Here is a 19,617-nt window from a genome sequence, read left to right on the forward strand (position 1 = left end):
AGGGAATCCTTTCCAGTCAGAGGGCCAGGGCGGGCAGGTAGAGACAGCCGAGGGTGGATGGCGCCAGGGCGGCTGTGGGACACAGGCCGGCGAGGGGGTGTCTCTGGGAGATGCACAATGTCTTCTTCCTATGAAGTAATCAACTCAAAAGTTTATAGAAATTCTTTATTATTACACAAAAATAGACTCTCTTTTTTCCTCTGTTTGTGTGATCCCACTCTGGTCTCTGTTCAGAGGGGAGGAAGGAAGCTCCCACGCCTCTCCCCTCTCCCACCGTGATGGGACCTGCAGCTGGGTTGAGCTGGCAGGACCATCCCCCACCAGGCCTCCACTACTGATAGCTCCTCACGCCTCACACCTGTCTCTGCCATCTGCTCACATGCCAGGTCATCTCAAGGCCCACTCACTCCGCTTAGCAGGCAAGGGCAGGAAAGAACGGTGGCCCGGGCTGGTGCCACCCCCACTTCGGAGGGTGGGCGCCGGCTCTTCGGGCTCCTGGGTCCAGGCCAAGGCAGTGAGAGCTGTGGGTGCTGGGAGGGTGCAGTGTTGATGTGGACTCGGCTTGCGGCCTCCTTCACTTTCTCTGGCCCAGGAGGACTTTGGTGATGAAGGTGACGATCGCACTGGCTGGCTGGTCTGGGTCCAGCTCCGCAAAGAGGTGGCACACGTTTTCCCAGGGACTTCCTGGTTTCTTGGCCACAAAGCCAAAGATCCTACAGGGACAAAGCCAGGGCTGGGCTAGCCTTGCATCCCTCTCCCAGGAGGGTGGGGTGGCCACGTGGGGGGGCTTGTGCCAGGACAGGGCTGGGCTAGCCTTGCATCCCTCTCCCAGGAGGGTGGGGTGGCCACGTGGGGGGGCTTGTGCCAGGACAGGGCTGGGCTAGCCTTTGCATCCCTCTCCCAGGAGGGTGGGGTGGCCACGTGGGGGGGGCTTGTGCCAGGACAGGGCTGGGCTAGCCTTTGCATCCCTCTCCCAGGAGGGTGGGGTGGCTTGTGCCAGGACAGGGCTGGGCTCCCAGGGAGACTTACTTGGAGGTGGTTCCATCTGGGTTGGTCCATCTGTAAAGAGAGAGAGAGCCCTGAAGGGGTACAGCCCGGGACACCGCTCCTGAAGGGTGAGCTGGGGCTGGCTGAGGCTGGCAGGACCACAGGGCTCTGAGGAGGGCTCACCTGCGGTCCTGGGGGTCAGTGCTAGAGAAGGTGATGCTGTTCACTGGGTAATGGCGGCGAAAGAAGAGCCTGTGAGGAGAAGGTTGGGGAAGGAGTGTCACACTTAGAAATGCAGGTTTTGCCGGTGGCGGTGGCGGTGGTGATGGTGGTCGCGGCAGCACACGCCTTTAATCCCAGCACTCAGGAGGCAGAGGCAGGCGGATCTCTGAGTTCGAGGACAGCCTGGTCTACAAAGTGAGTTCCGTCTTGAAAAATCAAGGGGGAAAAAAGGAAAAATGCAGGTTTTGGAGCTGGAGAGATAGACGGCTCAGAGGTTAGGAACACTGGCTGCTCTTCCAGAGGACACGGGTTCAATTCCCAGCACCCACATGACAGCTCACAACTGTCTGTAACTCCAGTTCAGGGGATACAACACCTCACACAGACACATGCAGGCAAAACACCAGTGCACGTAGAATAAAAGTAAACACGTGAATCCAGGTTTCTGGGTTGGGGAGGCGGCCCAGAGGCTAACACTAGCCATACAAGCAAGAGGGCGAGTCTGAATGCTAGAACCCATAATCCCAGCTGCAGGAAGCAGAGACAGAGTCCTAGGAGCAGGCCAGCAACAGGACTAGCACATCTGTGACCTCTGGGTTTGATTGCGAGACCCTGCCTGCCTCAGTAAGGTGGAAGAGTAACCCAGAAAGAGCTTTTTGTTTTTCCAAGACTTTTTTTCAAGATTTCTCTGTAACCCTGGCTGGCCTCGAACTCAGAGATCCACCTACCTCTGCCTCCTGAGTACTGGGATAAAAGTCATGTGCCACCACTACTTGGGACCAGAAAGATTCTTAATTATCAAACTGGAGCCTTCACACATAAATGCAAACATGTATGTACACACACCACACACACATACACATGAAAAGGAAGAAAAAAAAACCCAGGCCCCCGGTCCTTGGGACTTCGGGAGGCTGGTGCCTGGGCTCACTTCCTCTGGTTGTCTGTCAGTGTGATGCCTTGAGCTGAAACCTTGAAGTGGACAGTGGCTGGGACTGGGCTGGGGCTACAGCCCAGAGCTGCAGAGCTGGCCCTGGCCACAGCTTGAGGTCCCGTCAGTGACTCTGTTTCCACGGAGGTCAGGTAGAGCACACTGCAGGCTAAAGAGACAGGAAGCAGGGTGAGCTAGTGTGGCTTTGCCAGGACCAGGAGCTTCTCACCCAGTCACCCCGTGCGTTTCTCTGATGCGTGCCGTCTGAATGCACTAGCCTCACGTCCCGGCAAGTCAGAGAGGCAACTCTCAGACCCCGAGGGGCTGACAGCCAGCAAAATGGGAGTTCTTCCTCTGCTGCAGCTGTGGCTCCTGTATTGTGCACCCTGAGAACTTAGCCTGTGACCCCTCCCCTGCCTCCTGGAAAGATGGGGCCCCTCTGCCTTTGCAGGTTGAATGCATCTTCTGGGTCTACCTCCCACAGGCCTGTCCATGCCCACCCCTCCCTGTATCAGGAGTCTACAAGGTCCTCTGGACCACCAGGGAGGGGGAGGGGAAGGGCGTCGCTACCTGCTCCCTGACGCAGGAGGTCTGCTGCTGTGCTCATGTTGGTGGGCACGGGGGCCTCGGGGGCTTCTTCCAGAGGATCTGAGGAGATGAGGGCCACCAAGGAAGGTCAGCACGGGGAGGCTTCCTTAGGGCAGCGGGGGTGGCGGGGTTGGAGGGGGGGACCCGACCTCTGTATTTGCTGTAGGGGTGGTGGGAGCTGGGGAGACATCACACACCTTTACTGGGAATTTGCAGACAGCAGGGCAGGGAGATGGGAGAGATGGAGTGTTGAGAGACCAGGGCAGAGAGGCTGCCTGCAAGGGGAGGGGAAAAACACCCTGAAGGATGCATGGCTAACCAGGGCTTTCTCTCCCGCCCTCTTGAGGCTTCTCCCTTAACCGACCCCTAGAGCCCTCTCAGACTCTTGTTTCTCACCAAAATAGGGCTCAGTGGGACAACCCTTGATCTTCACGCCTTTGGGCCCAGTCTCAATGAGGAAATGACGAACCAGCTGTTCTGAGGGGTCCCCTGAGAGGAGGGCGGGGTGATGAAAGTGAGGCTTTCCTGGATTCCGGGATCTCAGTGTCCCCCGCCCCTGGGACTCTTTCCTAGGCTGGGGAGGGGGTGCTTTCCTTGCCCCTTCCCTTCATGGAGATGTCCTGTGCATCTCTCTGCTCTTGGTTCTGCAGCCTCTCCCCTGTCCACACCTGCTCCCTCAGCTTGAGCAGTCTGTACCTTTCCAGGGCTGGGCGCTGGGTGGGGGTGTAGCCACCTTGAGGGCTAGCCCATAGGCTCCTTGGAATGAATGGCTGTCCCTGATCAGGAAGGCCCCAGGGTCCTTTTCTTTCAGCAGGGCAATGGCTGCAGGGCAAGGGTTAGAGCTGGCGGCAGCGCCACAGTGCCCCACAGTGCCCCACAGCGCCCCACGGCGCCCCACAGCGCCCCACTGGCAGGTTCCCCACCGCGCCCCACAGCGCCCCCTGGCAGGTTCCCCACAGCGCCCCACAGCGCCCCACTGGCAGGTTCCCCACAAGTCCCTCACTCCGGCAGCTGTGTGGATGGCAGGACTCTGGGGCAGATAGTCCGAGGCCAAAGCTTAGAGTCGCTGCTGGTGAGCCCCTCAGCCAAGAGCTGAGACAGAAGGAACCAAAGCCCCCACCAGGGTGAGACCGCCAAGACAGGCCTTGGAGGTGGGGCGGGATGGGCACACTACCGTTTCTGGCTTCATACCTTGGTCCCGGGACAGGTGCGGCTTGTACCAAAACTTGGATGTGTCCTGGACGAACTTGGTGTTGCTTTGGTTCTCTTGTAAAGGGTGCTCTAGGAGGAGGAGGGGGGGGACGACTGAGTTCAGACCCCAGGGGTCCCCACGGTCTCCCTCTGGGAGGTGAGGTTCTTTAAAGGACGCCCGATGCCCCACACCCTTATACCTGGGGGTTGGGTGACGTCTGGGAGAGGAGGCGCAAAGGTGACGTGTTGACTGGCGGCCCTGGCTGGTGGCGATGGCTGCTGCCCAGGCCCGGGCAGGTGTCGTTTTTCAGGGAGAGGTGGCTGAGGGGGACCACTGGCATCATAGGAGGCAGCCAGTGGGAAGGCGGGCGTGGGCGAGCTCTGGGGTGGCTCTGGGCTGGCCACAAGCCAAGGCATCTGGGTAGGCACAGGAGTAAGGGGGGAGCCATCGGGACTGTCTGGGGGGCCCCGCCAGGGGGCATGGCGGAGTCCGGGCAAGGTGGTTGGCACAGGCCCTCGAGGGCTGGCACTGTTGGAGTGACCCCCCGGGCTCCTTTCCTGAGGCCAGCCGTTGGGTGAGCTGGGTGGGGAGGTCTGGGAGAAAGGGCTAGGGTCTGGTGGCTCGGGCCGGCTGCTGGCCAGCAGCTCAGGGGCCTTCTCAGTGCCTCCCTGGACAACAGGAGGCGAGGCCTCGCCAGGACTCAGTCTCTGAGTTGGGGCCAAGGAGGGAGACCTGGTGTCTGGCCGTCGGGCGCTGCAGGGGGAGATGAAGATGGTCAGACGGCCCTGCTTCGGGCTGCTGACACCCCTAGAGCGTGCCCAAGCAGCCCTGGCCCTCCGTGTACCTTTCTTTGCCCTGGACTGGGCTGCTGGTGTGCAGGGGCGTGGAGGGACCGGACAGCTCCGAAGAGGCACCGCACTGGGCATCTCGGGGAGACCGAGGCAGTGTGGTGTGCCCACTGGAGCCATCCCTCCAGGAAAGCTCAGGTGACTCTGTGACAGGGACAGAGGCTCTGTGGACAGGGGCCCGCTTTTCTGTCGGGCCCCGTTCCTTCCCACCCATGGCACCCACAGCAGCATTTCAAATCCTCCTCTCCCCTGGACAGTGCCGCTCCAGCGTGCTCACCTGTGGCTGTCAAGGGTCCTGTTGCGGCCAGGTGCCCAGGCAATGGGTACTTGTCCCTTCCATCCTCTGCGGGGATCTCATAGCCCAGCTTCCTGGACTGCAGGTAGGGTGGGCTTCCCGGGGACACAGAGCCCGCCCGTGGTGAGTGGGCACCAGGGCTAGGGTACCCTCTGCCCTCGCCTGGGGATCCACAACTGTGAGGTGCCCGGCCATACGCTGGGCAGTAACTGGGAACGGCTCCCCCATAGCCATAGGCTAGCAGGGCAGGGTACCCTGGGTGCCCATACCTGCCTTCGGGGCACATGGCATAAGAACAGCCGTCACGCCCTTCTTCACCCACCTTGGGTGGCTTCAGGCAGCTGTAGTCAGGCATCGGGGCATGGTGATGCCCACAGGCAGGCACCAGCAGAGGCAACGGGTGTCCAGGCCTCACCGGGTGCAGGAGAGGCTTGCCTGCTTCGCCGGCCCACCCCTCTCCAGCCTCCCTCTCTAGTCGCAGTCCATACAGGGCTGCCGTGGGCAGTGCCAGCTTCTCCTCACAGGCGGGGCATGAGCATAAAGCAGGTGCTCCGGGGTCCTCCAGGATCACCACCTCCCGGTAGCCTGCTGAGCGGTAGCCAAAGTCCCCGTTGGCCGGTTTCCCTAGCTCAGAGGCGTAGGGGTATGGCCCTTCCGACAGCGACCTGCAGAGGCGCCTCTTCTCCACAGAGGCTTCTGTGTAGCTCTGGGGGTGCCCCTCATAGCCCCCATAGGGCAGTCTTCGTCTCTCCAGGGTCCCCTCAGGCCGGTAGTAGCCCCCATTGGGGACTGCACAAGGCTCCCGGTAACCTTGCCGGCAGGAACAGTGGCGGCTGAGGCCAGGCCTGTGGCCCGGATACACCCCAGGGTGCAGGCCCCCACCTACAGAGGGCTGCTCTTCGTCGTCGAGGATGGCGGTCTCACGCCCAGCTCCACGGCCCCCGCTGGCCACGCCACAGCCCCCCAGCAGACGATCCAGCTCCTGACGTTCAGCGGCGGTGGGGGGTGGTCGGCCAGGGGACTCTGCTGTGGGTTCTGTGGTGAGTGTGGATGAGTGGCCGGAGTCGCTGCTGACAGAGAGCATGGGGGGTGGGGGGAGCTCTGGAGACGGTGCTGGTGGCGTCTGGCGGGGGGCCCGCTGCACCTGGGCGTAAGGACTGCCATCCAGGGGGCCCCTTGTGTGGGCCAAGGAGCCTGCGTGGAGAAGAATTAGTGAGCGGGGACAGCACTAATGCCTTAGTGTGCCCCCCCCACAAGCCACAAAGCTCTTATCTCCCGCCCGCCCACCAGCACCACCCCACACACCATCCACGCTGTCCTCATGGCGCTGGTTGAAATTCTCGTAGGAGTCCCAGCGTACGGCGGGCTCTGTTGTGTTGTAATCCACCGAGACAGAGGGGTCGTTCCGTGGGGTACTGCCTGTGGAAAGCCACCGGGGTGCTGAGGATCAGGGGACCCCCCAACACCTTCAGCACCCTACCCCTCCAGCTCCCACTCTTACCTTTGACCTTCTCAGGGCTGGAGGAGAAGACAAACTCCACTGAGGCTTGGAAAGGGAACCGCTCGTCTGTGGAGGTGGAGGTGGTGGTGGTGAGGAGCCGGGCCCTGTTGGCATCCCCTTCCCGCCCATTTGCCCCTTCCCTGGCCTCTGACTCACCAGCCCAGGCCTCATCTAGCTGGTCCTTGGGGAAGGTGAGCCGTGATCCATGGATGGTACACGTGTGGAACTGAACCCGGAACACAAGGGTCCGGTCCGTGCCCTGGCCACCCTTGTGGTAGCAGGTTACCTGAAGGAGGGCAGGAGGCTGGGGGTCAGGCCTTCACATCCATTGTGCCTTATGTGTGCCTTTACCCCAAGGGCTGCCAGGCCACAGCTTGTGCGGTGCCCTCATCTCAAGGTGAACTCTCTTGGATTCCCTTTGGGCCCTCCAACCCTGCTTGAACCGACGACTCGTCAGTCGACTATATGGCTAGAAGCCCCCACCCCACTGCGGTCCCCATCCCCAGGGTCCCCCTCACCATGACATCGCCTTTGAGGAGGAGAGCTGGCTCTAGGCTGATGCAGATTTGCTGGGGTCCTGGGCCTGCAATGCGGCTTTGGGCAGAGAGAAGGCAGAACAGTCAGAGGCATCCAGCGAGGGCACGGGCACGGAGGTGGCTCTGCAGAGTCAGCCCCCAGGGGGTAGGTACTTCAGCATCCCTGGCTGGAGGCAGAAGGCTGGACCTGGGGAGGCTGGGGGCGGGTGCAGCAGGCACAGGCAGGTATCGGGGCCTGGGAATGGAGCACTCACTAGACTCCAGACGTGTAGACCAGCTGCATAGATTGGTAGATCTTGAGGAAGGGCTGGAAGCCTGGAGGGGTGGAGGAGGACGTGAGGGGCATGGGGTGAAGCGGGGCAGGAAGTGGCTGTCCCCGTGGGATACATCTCAGGTGGGACTCACCTGTGCTGGGCTCAAAGGCTGGCAGCACGGGCACAAACACATAGTGCAGGAAGAGCGGGCTGCTGTTCATTCTGATGGAGCCGGACAGCAGCCCGCTGAAGTAGCTGACGTAGCTGGGGAAGATGCCCAGGAAAACATCAGCACCGTCCTCACACCAGCTCAACCCTGCAGACCCTCCCCGCAACCTGGGGAGACCTAGAATGTTCTACACTTCAAGGAGGCAAGCTCCGCTCGGCCTGTGACGCCCTTCCTACAAGCCTCTGCTTTACTTTCTTCACAGACCCTATCATCCGCTGGAGTGATCTCGTCTGTTTACGCATGGCCTCTTGCCTTCCACACCGCTAGCAAAGGAATGCCAGGAGAGCCTGACCCTGTACGTCCTGAGTCCCCACAGCTTGGCGCGGTGCCTGGCTCCCTTGCGTTGCCCGGTTCAGGTGGGCTGCCTGAGCCAGCGTACCCGCCCCTCCCCCACTGGGCGGCTCACCGGCGCTGGGAGGGCTGCAGTTCGGTGGCCACCTTGTCCTCACAGAATTTTCTCATGGTGAGAGTTGCCAGTGCCTGGTCTGCCCTGGGGAGAGCAGGGCAGGTGGGGGTGCTTAGGGGTCGGTCTCATTCTGGCCTTCCATGCCTAAGCCCCAGGGCAGGGACGGAGGAACCATGAGGTCCCCTCAGTGCAGAGGGGACCCCCGTGGAGAGGAGAGCTAGAAGCCCCGCGGTACAGTTTCCCAGTTGCTGGGCCTCAGGCAGCCGTTCCCCGAGTCTGACTTTCCTCGTCTGTAAAATGGGGCAGTTAGACAACCTAACGGGCTGCGTGGTGTCCCTCCCCCAGAGAAATGTACCTCAGACGGGGGCCTTATTTAGAAAGAGGGTCTCTGCAGACGTGATTAGATAGGTTAAGCTGAGATCATGCAGGAGCATCAGGGGGATTGGTCCTTAGAAGAGGAGAAACAGAAACAGACGCACAAAGAGAACACCACGTGATGACGAATGCCGCTGTAAGCCAAGAACTGCCAAGAATTGCCAGCCACCACCAGAAGCTGGAAAGAGGCGAGGAAGGAGTCTGCCTAGAGTCACAGAGAGAGCAAAGCCCCGCTGACACCCTGACTTTGGAGTTTTAACATCTTAGAACTGGGAGACAGTTATCTTAAGCCAGTTTGTGGCTTTTTGCTGACAGCCCTAGGAAGCTAGCCCAGCTCATCTGCTGGAGAGGGCTGGGCACCCAAGTGGAGATGGGTGGCATCACACCAGGTTTATGGTGTAGGACTCTCTGACTACAGGGAGAAGCTCAGACAGAGCCAGATGAGGGAGGGCCACCGGGCCAGGGCAACTCACCCTGCAGAGATCCTGCTATAATGCATATAGGCAGAGACAATGACTCCGAGCTTGCCCTTGCTGCCCTGAGAGAGAGAGAGAGAGAGGCAGGGTTGTGGGACCTGTGAGTTCTGGGCGGAGGCTGCCTCAGCTCTGTGACCCCAAGGCCCCAGCCCACCTTGCAGTACAACACCACCACGTGCTGAGGGTCAGCACTGAGCCATGTCTCCATGGCTTTGCAGATGGAACACAGTTTGTCCAGAGGCGGGGCGTGCAGCTCAGGCCAGCCGAAGTCCTGCACCTGGGGAAGTACAGGGAACAACTGTGTGTGCGTGGGGGGACAGGAACAAGGAGGTGAGGGGGGTAACAAGGGGCCCCGAGGCAAGGTGGGGCTTCCCAGCCGTCACCAGTAGCCTGGACACTTTTCTCAGCCACACTATACCATGTTTTCAGGTATCTTAAACGGTATGTCATCTAGGAGAGTGCTTAAGAGTGAGGTGGATGTCAGCCGCTGCTACTAATCACAAGGAGGCAGAGTCTTCTCACAGGGTTGGCCATTTCCCCCTACCTTAGGGTTCAGGCGGGTCAGGTCATGCCGTTTCTCTGAAAGGTTGAAGAGCTGAAATAAAGGGAAGCGTTAATAAATAAAGGCAACCTCAGACAGAGGTGCTGGAGGTGGACCCTCAAGGAGGATCTTACTCTGAAACTGCAATCCTCTGGAGCTGGATTCTCAGGAGCTGCTGCGTGCAGGACTGAGCTCAGGCTCCGCCCCCCGCCCCGCCCCGCCCCGCCTTTGCACACTAACACCGCCCTCTGCCAGTCCCATCTCAGGGATGGATGGCAAACAGTAGCCTTGCCTATTTGGACCTCCCGGCCCTCCCATTGGTCGAACCTGGCCGACCCGCTCCTCACCAGGTACTTGTCCCAGTGCTTGGACTGCAGCACGTGGGCCAGCTCCCGCAGGTGGCCTCGGTGTCGCTGCTCGTCCGGCCGCGCGGGGAAAGCCGCGGCCAGGATCCGCTCGGTCACGTAGGTGAGGTCCAAGTCCCAGCGACGCTCCATGAGCGGATCCAGGCTGAAGCTCCTGCGAGAGGTCGCAAAGCTGAGTTAGGGGACAGAGGCGAGGCGCCCCACGGGGCTAGTATAAGGAGAAGGGTCTTGGGGAGCGCTGAGGCCTGCTAACTCCTGAGGGTGCATGGCCCGGAGGGGGGGAGAGCACTGCCCTGGGGTGTCTTATTGGGGGCCACTGCCATGAGCTGAGTGGGGGTCCGGTCGCCAGGCGCCCTCACTCACCTGGGTAGAGTGCTGCGTTGCTTTGAGTGGTTCAGAGACTTGGTGGACCCCTGGTGGATGAGAAACCGTAGCAGACATCTCTTCGGATGCATCTCTTCTAGGCTTCCCAGTCCAAAGTTCCACACACCGTGGTCTCCCCAAAAGCTACCCACGCGCCCCTCCCCGCCCAGGCCCCTAGCATCCCTTACCAGGTGTTCTATGCGCCGGACCGGGGCCGTGTTTCTCCGCTAGAAGGGGGGAGGTGGGGGAGGAAATGGGAGTGGTTAGGGCCAGGGCAATGACTAGTCTGGACCTGGGGGTGGGGGTGGGAGGGCATGTCTGCGTCTACTCCCTGGGGTAAGAGAGAGGACTCCAGCCCCCCAGCAGGCCCTAGTGGACACTGACAGCCAAGAGCTGGAAGTCATCTGTTCGGATGACTGGCCAATAACCACAGCGCTCAGTTCTAGGTAACCTCCTGGACACCCGCTCTGAGACCACCAGACCTCTGGACGCTAGTCAGGTTCCTGCCTTCCCCGCCCCATCCTAGAGCACACTCACCAGCTCCGCGGGGGGCAAGGCCTGACAGGATGAGGTCACCTGGAGGGAGATGGGAACAAGGGATGGAGCTGGCGAAATGGGGTGCCCGGCTTCAGCAGGAAGGTGGAGGGGCTGTCAGCTGATGAGTACAGGCTCCAGTGGAGGTTCCGCTATTTAAGGGAGCCTTGCTTCTGGCCTCCCGGTCCCCCACCTCTCAGGCCCCCTGCTTGTTGCTCTTGGCTCTCAGCCCCCTGCCCAAACAGACCCCCATTCATCCAGCTGCAGGACAGGAGTTATATATAGAGGCAGGCAGGCAGGCAATGGCCAGGGGTGGACACTAGCCTCTTTCACCGTTGAGACCCCACCCATGGGCACATACTCCCCCAAGCTAACTTGAGGCCCTGGGACCACCCCCGGCACTGAAGGAGGAGAACCAGGAATGCTCCTCAGAGATGGGGCTGCTTGGTGGACAGTGGGTACCACCTACAGTGTGTATGTACCTGAAGAGGCCCAGCCCTTCCAGCACCCAGGATAAGATCAACTCAGGCATCCTGAGGACCCTTCCCCAGCGGAAAGGCACAGTGTAGCCCCGCGCCTGGTCTCTGAAATCCTGCCCCCTCTCTATCCACCCCGCCCTTCCTCCTCCTCCTTCTCCACCCGCCCCCCCCCCATCCTCTCGCCAGCTGCAGCCTGGGCACAGCACCAAGACAAACGCTGTCTCACTGTCCACCCTCCTAGGCCAACCCTCCAGGGGTGGAGTAGGGTGGTTCTTAAAGGGCCCAGCACAACCCCCCTGCCACCCAGGACAGGTCTCTAGGAATGACATGGGACTGAGTGGAAGAACCGTGCCAGTGTGGGTAAAGAAGACTGTCTGTCTGGGCAGTGAAAGGATTCCATCCCCCCTCAGCTAGGACCGGGTACCCACCTTTGCTTCGCATTTTCTGTGTGTGGCCACCTTGCAGACTAGAGAGGGAAGGGAGGAAAGAGGTTAGCAGAGGCTTATGGGAGCAGGGAAAGGGCCACCCTCCTCTTCCCCAGGTCCTGAAGGCCAACCCTGGGGCAACACTAGATTGCCGGAGTTGTGAGCAGGGCAGAGTATCCACAGGTTCTGCTCCGGAGTCAGGGAAGAGGGCCAGAGGTTGTGGCCTAGGAATGGAGGTGAGGAGGGAGGAAAGCCCCTTAGTCACAGGTGAGGATGGGAAGGTGGCAGAGTCACCAATCTCCTGAGCTGTGGCACGGTGGATGTTTCGGTGAGAGGGGGCATTGTTTCTGCTCCGTGAATCTGCCTGCTCCTGGAGGGAGCCTCACAGCACAGTGGCATCGAGTGGAGGGCTCAGGGTACACGGGCAGAGCGCCTCACCTCGGCACGAGACACCGGTCCCATCGATGGTCACTTTACACACTGCACACACCGGAGCTTTCTTCCGGAAAACCTTCTCCCGGAAGCTGTGTGGTTCTGCTTTCCTAGGCTGCGGGTGGGATGACAGACAGACAGAGGCATGAGTTCCTAGTGGGCCCATCTCCAAGGCTGGGTAGGAACCTGGCCTTGGAACCACGCTGCTTCCCTCTCCTCTGAACTCCCAGGCACACTTGGCCACAGCTGTTTCAGGGTAGTCATGGGGCCTGTCCTCTACGGGGCTTGGAATGTGACCCCTTGCGTCACCTTGGCTGGGTCAACTCCTCCCTAAGGGATCACTTGGGCCCCTCACGTGGCGCTGCTATGTGATGTCCTGGTCACTACCACTTCAAATGTGAGGGCTTTCCGAACCTTGGCAGAGTGGGGGGGAGAGGGGGAGTCTGACTCTCTTCCCACCCTGCCCTCTCCAGATGAGGCTTGTGTACTGTGAGCTGACGGCCCAGACACACATGCACATTGTCACCCAACACCCAGACTGGCTTCAGCCAGTCCTGAGCCCCTGGCTCTCAGTGTCCCCACGCTCCAGGCAGCTGACGAGCCCTCCCTCCTCCACGGTCAGAACAACATGTTTACTCTTTGCGCGTCGGGGCGGCCGGCGGCAGTTGTATAAGATGGGGGTGGTGGCCGGGCTGTAAGATGGGCTGACGGTGGGGACGGACAAGCAGCTGACTTGCTGCCTCCGTGTGTCCCCTCCCCACCCAGTGGTGGCGAGGCCAGCAGCTGGGCAGCTTCCAGTCGCCCGGGCCTACTTCAGCCTATCCCGCCCACCCTGTGTCTGTGGGCAGTCTCCCTCCACGTAGGATTTTTCACCTCTGTATTCCAGCTCCCGCTGTCCCCTCCTCCCCCTGGATCTGCCCACCACAGCGTTAACACCTTCGGAAAGGCAAAGGGGGAGGACGGCGACATGGGACAGCTTTGGTCCCTCCACTCTCCAGGACGCCTCTCTGGACTGGAGGTGGGACCCGCGAGGACACCGGGACTCACTTGTTGATAACATCATGTGCAGATGACGTCAGTGGAAGGCAACCTCCCAGTTAGAGTGCCTGGAGACCTGGCCGCCTCCCTGCCTTTCACTGCCTTCTCTCCATCCCTTTACTCCCAAGCTTCCCTGGGAGGTCAGGACTTACGTTCTTAGCTGAAGCTGGACTCCCCCACCCCCACCCCCACCCCCCGGGCTTACTCAAGCTCAAGCCGGGAAATACACAGAGATGGAAATACACTGAGGCAGGATCACACAGCCACCTTGGCCACCTCAGGGGGCCAGAAGAATGAGGGGGAATACTGAGGCAGGGCGAGGAGCAGAAGAGGCTGAGATTAGCAAGAGGGTCTGGCCTGAATCCTGACCCCCCCCCCTTGTCCGCACCTCCACCCTCCCCACCTTCGCCCAGCTGGTGGGTGCTCCTACCCTGCTGGTGGCCCGGCTGCTGTCCCTCCTCCCCAGGGCTCTGAGCAACCTTTCCACAGGGCCGCTGGACTTCATGGTGTCTGGCTGGCTGCGCTCTTGGCTGCAGGGCCTGAACAATGCTGGGGCCTGGCCTGGGGCTTCCTGGAAGCAGCCTGGCCGAGGCAGCCGCTTCCCTTGGGTGGAGGGGAGGCTGTCTGGCTGGTGTGTGGAGAAGCCTGGCCCTGGAAGTGGAGGGAAGTGCAGGCGGGAAGGGGGCAGGTCGCTGCTCCAGGAAGTGGGGTGGGGGAGGATGTGGGGGAGGCCAGGAGATCAGATTCCCAGGATCTACCCTGCTGGGAGTGTCCGCCCAAGATCTTCGGCTTTCCCCATCTCCTCTGGAACTGCCTCTCACCCGGTGGCCCACCCTGTGTAGGGGTCTGTGGTCCTGAGATCCAGCCCTGGAATCAGCCAGTGGGGCAGGGTGGGAATTCAGGTCTCAGGGCAGGGCTCGAGGACCAGAGGAGAACACTGTGTCCCTAGCCAGTCTCCAGCCTGGACTCTTATGCTCCCTTGGGACTTCCTGTGGGAAGGGAGTGGAGCTGGGAACCAGTACCCCTGGCAGCCCAGGACTCAGAATCCTCAGGGTGAAAGAAAGTAGGAATGAAGACCAACTTCCCTGTTAGACGGGAAAGGATCACGCCCTCCTCAAGGCCGAGTTCCAGCCAGAAGACCCAGCTGCCCACAGTAGTGGTCCATCCTGCTGCAGCCCAAAGCAGTGGAAGGCACCACCTGAAGACCCCAGCTACTGTGCTCCGGATAAAACTCACAGCTTCTGGCTTAGCCCCCTGCACCCGGGACCCCTCCCACCCCCCCACCCAAACCTGAGCGCTACCTTCATGGCTCTTCTGGGCCTGGCTCTCCTTCCTCTGTGGCTGTCACTGGGCCTGAGGACTGGACAGGAGGGCCCCCTTCCAACACATACTCCACCCCCTCTAGGGCCTCCTGCTTCCCTCCTGGGAATAGGGCCAACTTCCTGTCCCAGGAGTCAAGGGAAGGAGGTGGATGGGGCCTTGGAAAGGATGGAACAATCTTCCTAAACAAGGGTCAATGGCCTGGGGGTTCTCGGCCCGCGCCCTGGACAGCAGCCGCCTTTGGAATGCTGTAGCTGTCACTTGAAAGAATGCAAACGCTGTCATCCTCATTTGCACGGTATTTACTGAATGCCCCAGCGAGACTGACTCCTCCAGCTCTGGCTATGCAGGGTCCCACAGGAGTTCCCTCCTCCTCTGCCTCATGCTCCCTGGGACACCCCAGAAGACCTATCCGTCCCGGGGAGCCTCTTCTTGCATGCTCCCATTCTCTAGGAAGCCTGTCACCTGTGTACCCTGGCTAGAAGGGGGCACCTGAGCGGCAAGGTGTGTGCCTCCATCCTGTAACCGGAGAGCGCCAGCGGCCCTGTAATCCCTGCCCGAGTCCTGGCTGTGTCCCAGGACATTCCAGGCCGATGGCCAGGTGGGCAACTGGGCCTGGCCTGATTCAGCACCCGGCCCTGCTGGGGGAGATGGGTCACTGTAGTGCCTGGGTGAGTGTGGCTTCTCCCATCCAGTATTTTTCCTCTGCACCTACGGCACATAGCCCTACTTCTTAAAGTCCTACTTTTTTTTTTTTTGGTTTTTCGAGACAGGGTTTCTCTGTGTAGCTTTGCGCCTTTCCTGGAGCTCACTTGGTAGCCCAGGCTAGCCTCGAACTCACAGAGATCCGCCTGGCTCTGCCTCCCAAGTGCTGGGATTAAAGGCGTGCGCCACCAATGCCCGGCAAAGTCCTACTTTTAAGTCCCCTCCTCTGGGGAAGGTCCCCAGACATCCTCCAGCCCCATAGAACTTTCACTGCCCACCCAGACCTAGAAACGTGTCCATTCCATGACTGCAACGGGAGCTGTGGGCTAAGTAGGCACTATGTGGGCTGGTCAAGAGCCCTGCGGGGGAGTGGGGTACTTCTGGAAGGAGATGGGGGAACCTATGCCTGAGGGACGGCTGGGATGGCATTACCAGAGCCTGTGGGTCCTCACTTCCCACCTCCTGCCTGGAATATTCCAGAGCTTTTTTTTTTTTTTTTTTTTTTTTTGCTTCTCCTCAGCAGGGCCCCCTCTTACTCTGAAGCCCTGGGTTTGTTTGGAGAAACCCCTCCACCCACCCACACACCCCTCCTTCCTGGAAATAGCTGTGGTTGGATGTGAAGCTGGGAGCTGGGCCACAGAGGAGTGAGGCCCAGGAAAGACGGGAGGGGAATGGAGGTAGGATTCAAGGGTGTATCCAAAGGGACCTAGGGGGCGTCTAGGCAGGGCAGAAGTAGAAGAGGGCGTAGGAGGGATCAGCTTCATCTGTGCCTGCACTGTGCCTCAGTGTCCCAGACAGGGAGCACCAGAAGAAAACGCTTGCATGCCTTCTGCCAGGCCAGGGCCGGGGCCCAGCTGCCAGCTGCCGCGGGCATCTTGTGCTCCAAGTGCGCTTGTCTGACCTGGGGATGCACGCAGAGAACGGCCCGACCCAACAGTAGTGCGCAGTGAGTCGCGGGAAGGCGTGGCGGCCTGAGCTTAGGACCACAGCCGTGCCCCGCCCCCTGGTCACCTCCAGGATCTCCAACTGCCCCCTAGCTCACCGCGACCCGGAGGGCGCTGGCCGGAGTCCCAGCCTCGGGCTCCTGCCGCGCCCGGTGTTCCCGGACCCCCCGGCGGCTCCGCGCCCCCTGGCGCCCGCCCCCGGGCTCGGACTGCGCGCTGTGACGCAGAGGGCCGCCGCCCGCGTTCCCGCTCGGCGTGGCGCGGCCACTCACCTGTGGGGGGCGCCCGGAGGGCCGGGGGCGCGGCGGACCGGGGCAGCAGCAGGGGGCGCCCCCGGGCCAGCCCATCCCGGCCGGCCGCGCCGCGACACGCGGAGGCGGCGGCGGGCGGCGGCGGCAGCGGCGGCGGCGGGACGGGCACTCAGCTGGCTCCCTCCCTCCCTCCCTCCGCGCCCTGCGCCCGCCACCTCCTCCCGCCCTCTGGCTCCCTCCTTCTTCCCGGGCTCCAATCGCCACCTTCCACCCGCTCCCCGCCCGCGCCGCCTCCTTTCCCCCTCCTCTCCTCCCACTGTCCTTCCCGCGAACGGCTCAGCTCGGGGAGGCAGGCTCCAGCCGAGACTCGCAGACGGACGGAGCTGGCAGCCGGAGCCCGGGAGGGCCTGGCAGCCAGATCCCCGGGGAAGTCTCGGACCGAGAGGCTGCAGAGGGAGAGGGACGCGGGCGCAGAGAGCCGCGTGAGCCGCACAGACTCCTAAAAGAAGGTGGACACAGATCCTAAAAGAAGGGTACAGAGCACAGCGGTGGGACCTCGGCCTCTCCGCCGCCCCTTTAACGCCCCGAGCCGGATGCGGGATCTCGTCCGAACCAGGCCTGACCTGGTGGGGGCGCCAGACTTAGACACCCAATGTTACCGGTGTCCCAGGTCTTAGGACCCACGGGAGCTGTCTGTGTCATCTTTTCTCCCAAAGGACTCAGGGCTGAGGACCCACAGAAGGTTCAAGACTCCCACCCCTGGACGGCTTCAGTCATCGCCCCGGTGTTCTTGGGTTTTCCCAATGCAAGTTCTTCTGATGGCGTAATCCCATTCCCTTCTTTTAAAGGCTGATGTTGGATAGGAACGTCTGGAATTAAACTAATGGGCCGTGGTGCTAGTTTGAGTTGTGACGCTCGGAGGGGAAGGTGGAGGGTAGGGATGTGGTCCTAGAATCTTTGAACCTGCCGCCTTTCCCACTCTTCTGCTGTTACCCTCCCCACTGGAATTTCCATAATGGGAGTTGGTGGAGCCCGAGGATCTCCATGCTGAGAAGTGGGAAGTGCCGGGAGTTCAAGGCTAGGGTAGGTGCCCAAAGCAACCCAGCACTCCCTGCTCAAGCCCTCTGGGTCTGCCTGCCTGCCCCATCTCAGCGGAGTTCTGGGCTCATCCTGTCTCTGGCAAAGGCTGTGTTTGGCGGTCTGGTTCTGATTACTGGGAGATGGAGCCCCTGATTCTAATCTGACAGGGGAAGAGGCTGGAAGCAAGGCTACGGTTCTTACTGTCCAGTGGCTGGACTCCTGGGGGACCAGAGAAGAGCTGGAGAGGCGCTGGGAGGGAGTGGTCGCACTGGCGGTGAAGGGAGAGAGCAGCAGAAGTTAGAAGACAGTGGCAGGGATTGGAGGCTGAGGGTGATGCTGTGGCGAGATTAGATTACACAATTAACCTGGAATATGAAAATATACTTATTTGATGCCTGCAGCTAGCTCTTTTAATATTCAGACCTTTCCAGAATGTCCTGGGCTTTAGCTGGAACTCGCTTTGTAGACCAGGCTGGCCTTGAACTCACAGAGATCCTCCTGCCTCTGCCTCCTGAGTGCTGGGATCAAAGGCAGGAACCACCTCCGAGTTTTTAACTGATGACATCACCAAGACTGATTGGACTAGAACTTCACACCAGGCTGGTATCCTACCATGCCTAAGCAGCCACCAAGAGGAACTTGAAAGGTTCCTAGGAATTGGAGGGGGAAGAGAGGAGTCACAAGATGGGTAGCTGGATTCTCAGCTCAAGCTTGATCACCACTCTCCGGGTATGAACTGAGGGAAAGGGATCTAAAGCAGGCTACTTGGTGGGATAGGGTAAAAGGGAGTGGGGCTTGGGGAGCCAGCCAGGCATTGTGATTGCCAGCTCAGGGCAGCAGGGGAGGGGAGAGCCAGGCCACTATGGATAAAGGTGTTCACCTACTTATCCTCCCTCCATGCAGATATTCTTACCCTGACTATACAGAAAGACATCCATCTTGGCACTGAAGAACCCCCTCTTCCACAGCCTGAGACCTGATGCACTCAGTTTCTTGGGGTGGGTCTTGAGAATGTGGGGCTGTCCTGGCTGAAAAGCACTGGGTCAGGAGAACTTCAGTCTGGGCTCTAAGAACCAGGAAGAGCAGTGTGGGGTAAGGGGCAGAACCAACTCCAGAGGCAGATCTCCTGGGAGGACAGAGCAAGCATTGCCCAACCAGGAGGTTGCTGCAGATGGGCGGGCACAGCATTCTCTTCCAAACTTTCTGTGGAGGCGGGAAAGCAAGTCCCCTTCACTTGTAGCCCTGGGGGCTATAATGGTTGCTGAGAAACGAAGCTTGTTTGTTGAATGTTGCTTCCCAGAAGCAGATGTGAAGCTCAGTCAGTTCCTGAGAATATTTGCTGTGAGCTAGTGAAGCCCTTGAGGTGATGTTCTTAGCATGAACTTGGGCCCTCACTACCTCGAATTCCAGAGCACAGCGCCTGCTCTGATAGGAGAAAGCAAATGTGTGTGGCCTGGAGTATACCCAGCCTAGACTCTAGGTTAGAGTCTAAGTGAACATCCTGTTTGCATTCCGCTGGCTGACAGGGGCAGACAGGCAGTGAGGACTGATTAGCCCTGTCCCTGCAACTAGGTTTCTAAGTCTCCTCTCAGACCTCGCTTGCTCCCAGTTGGATAGCATTAGGTCTACGGAGATCAGCTCCTGGGGCGAAGCCTAGGAAGCCCTCTATCTAGTCACACTGAAAAGCTCTCACAGCACAGCCACTCACAGATCCCTACCCAACTCTGCCAGTTTTGGACTTGTTAGAAAAGAGAAACAGGCAGTGGTGGCGCACACCTTTAGTCCTAGCACTCGGGAGGCAGGGGCAGGATGATCTACAGGAGTTTGAGCCAGCCTGGTCTACAGATCAAGTTCCAGGACGGCCAAAGCTACAGAGAAACCTTGTTTCAAAACAAAATACACCCCCCCACACACACACACACTCAGCTGCCCTTAATGGCCAGCAGCCAGTGCTACATCATTCTTGGATACAACTCCCTCAAATGTGGTCCAATTCCTTGACTCCAGAGGTTCTGTCTCTGTCCTAACCCTTTTTCCTGCTTTCCAGTAGCAACCAGTTCTGTCTGGAAAACGTAAATCTGAGGTGTCTCCAGGACAGTAGTTTCTGCATTGGTGCCAAGTAACTTGCTGTGTGCAACTCTAGTCAGTGTGGCTGGCACCATTTGGCCTCATGGACGGCTGAGAGTGAGTGTAAGAGGCATGGGCCGCAGGTCACATCCACACTCGGGCGTTAACACTAGTCAAAAGGCTGGGGACTGAGGCGAGTGCCCAAGGCACCAAACCCTGGGCTTATGTACTGG

At 60.1% G+C, this 19,617-nt stretch overlaps 1 protein-coding gene and 1 long non-coding RNA gene across 4 annotated transcripts; one reads left to right on the top strand and one right to left on the bottom strand.

The window, feature by feature from the left end:
• Window positions 1–151: 151 nt before the first annotated feature.
• On the bottom strand, window positions 152–16,275 carry Tns2 (tensin 2). Of its 3 annotated transcripts, none has more exons than XM_028874503.2 (29): window positions 16,259–16,275; window positions 11,986–12,094; window positions 11,551–11,588; window positions 10,647–10,685; window positions 10,298–10,336; window positions 10,110–10,159; window positions 9,729–9,900; window positions 9,385–9,435; window positions 8,995–9,117; window positions 8,838–8,902; window positions 7,990–8,073; window positions 7,506–7,618; window positions 7,355–7,415; window positions 7,083–7,158; window positions 6,721–6,850; window positions 6,565–6,630; window positions 6,369–6,482; window positions 5,046–6,257; window positions 4,765–4,912; window positions 4,120–4,673; window positions 3,920–4,009; window positions 3,425–3,550; window positions 3,125–3,217; window positions 2,926–3,003; window positions 2,711–2,788; window positions 2,141–2,309; window positions 1,171–1,239; window positions 1,030–1,059; window positions 152–713 (listed from the first exon to the last, which is right to left on the bottom strand). In XM_028874503.2, exons 7-29 carry the CDS (start codon window positions 9,876–9,878, stop codon window positions 575–577), a joined length of 3,819 nt encoding a protein of 1,272 aa, XP_028730336.1. In that variant the 5' UTR covers window positions 9,879–9,900; window positions 10,110–10,159; window positions 10,298–10,336; window positions 10,647–10,685; window positions 11,551–11,588; window positions 11,986–12,094; window positions 16,259–16,275; the 3' UTR covers window positions 152–574. The 3 variants fall into 3 exon arrangements, with proteins under 3 accessions (XP_028730336.1, XP_028730335.1, XP_028730334.1); XM_028874502.2 differs by lacking the exon at window positions 16,259–16,275 and adding an exon at window positions 14,319–14,415; XM_028874501.2 differs by lacking the exon at window positions 16,259–16,275 and adding an exon at window positions 13,448–14,251.
• A 145-nt stretch (window positions 16,276–16,420) lies between these two features.
• LOC114696639 lies at window positions 16,421–17,132 on the top strand. The gene is made up of 2 exons (XR_005089587.1): window positions 16,421–16,770; window positions 16,954–17,132. It is a non-coding gene; the product is annotated as an uncharacterized LOC114696639 (long non-coding RNA).
• The last annotated feature ends 2,485 nt before the right edge of the window (window positions 17,133–19,617 follow it).

Source organism: Peromyscus leucopus, chromosome 20 (assembly GCF_004664715.2).
Source record: "Peromyscus leucopus breed LL Stock chromosome 20, UCI_PerLeu_2.1, whole genome shotgun sequence".
Taxonomy (NCBI): domain Eukaryota; kingdom Metazoa; phylum Chordata; class Mammalia; order Rodentia; family Cricetidae; genus Peromyscus; species Peromyscus leucopus.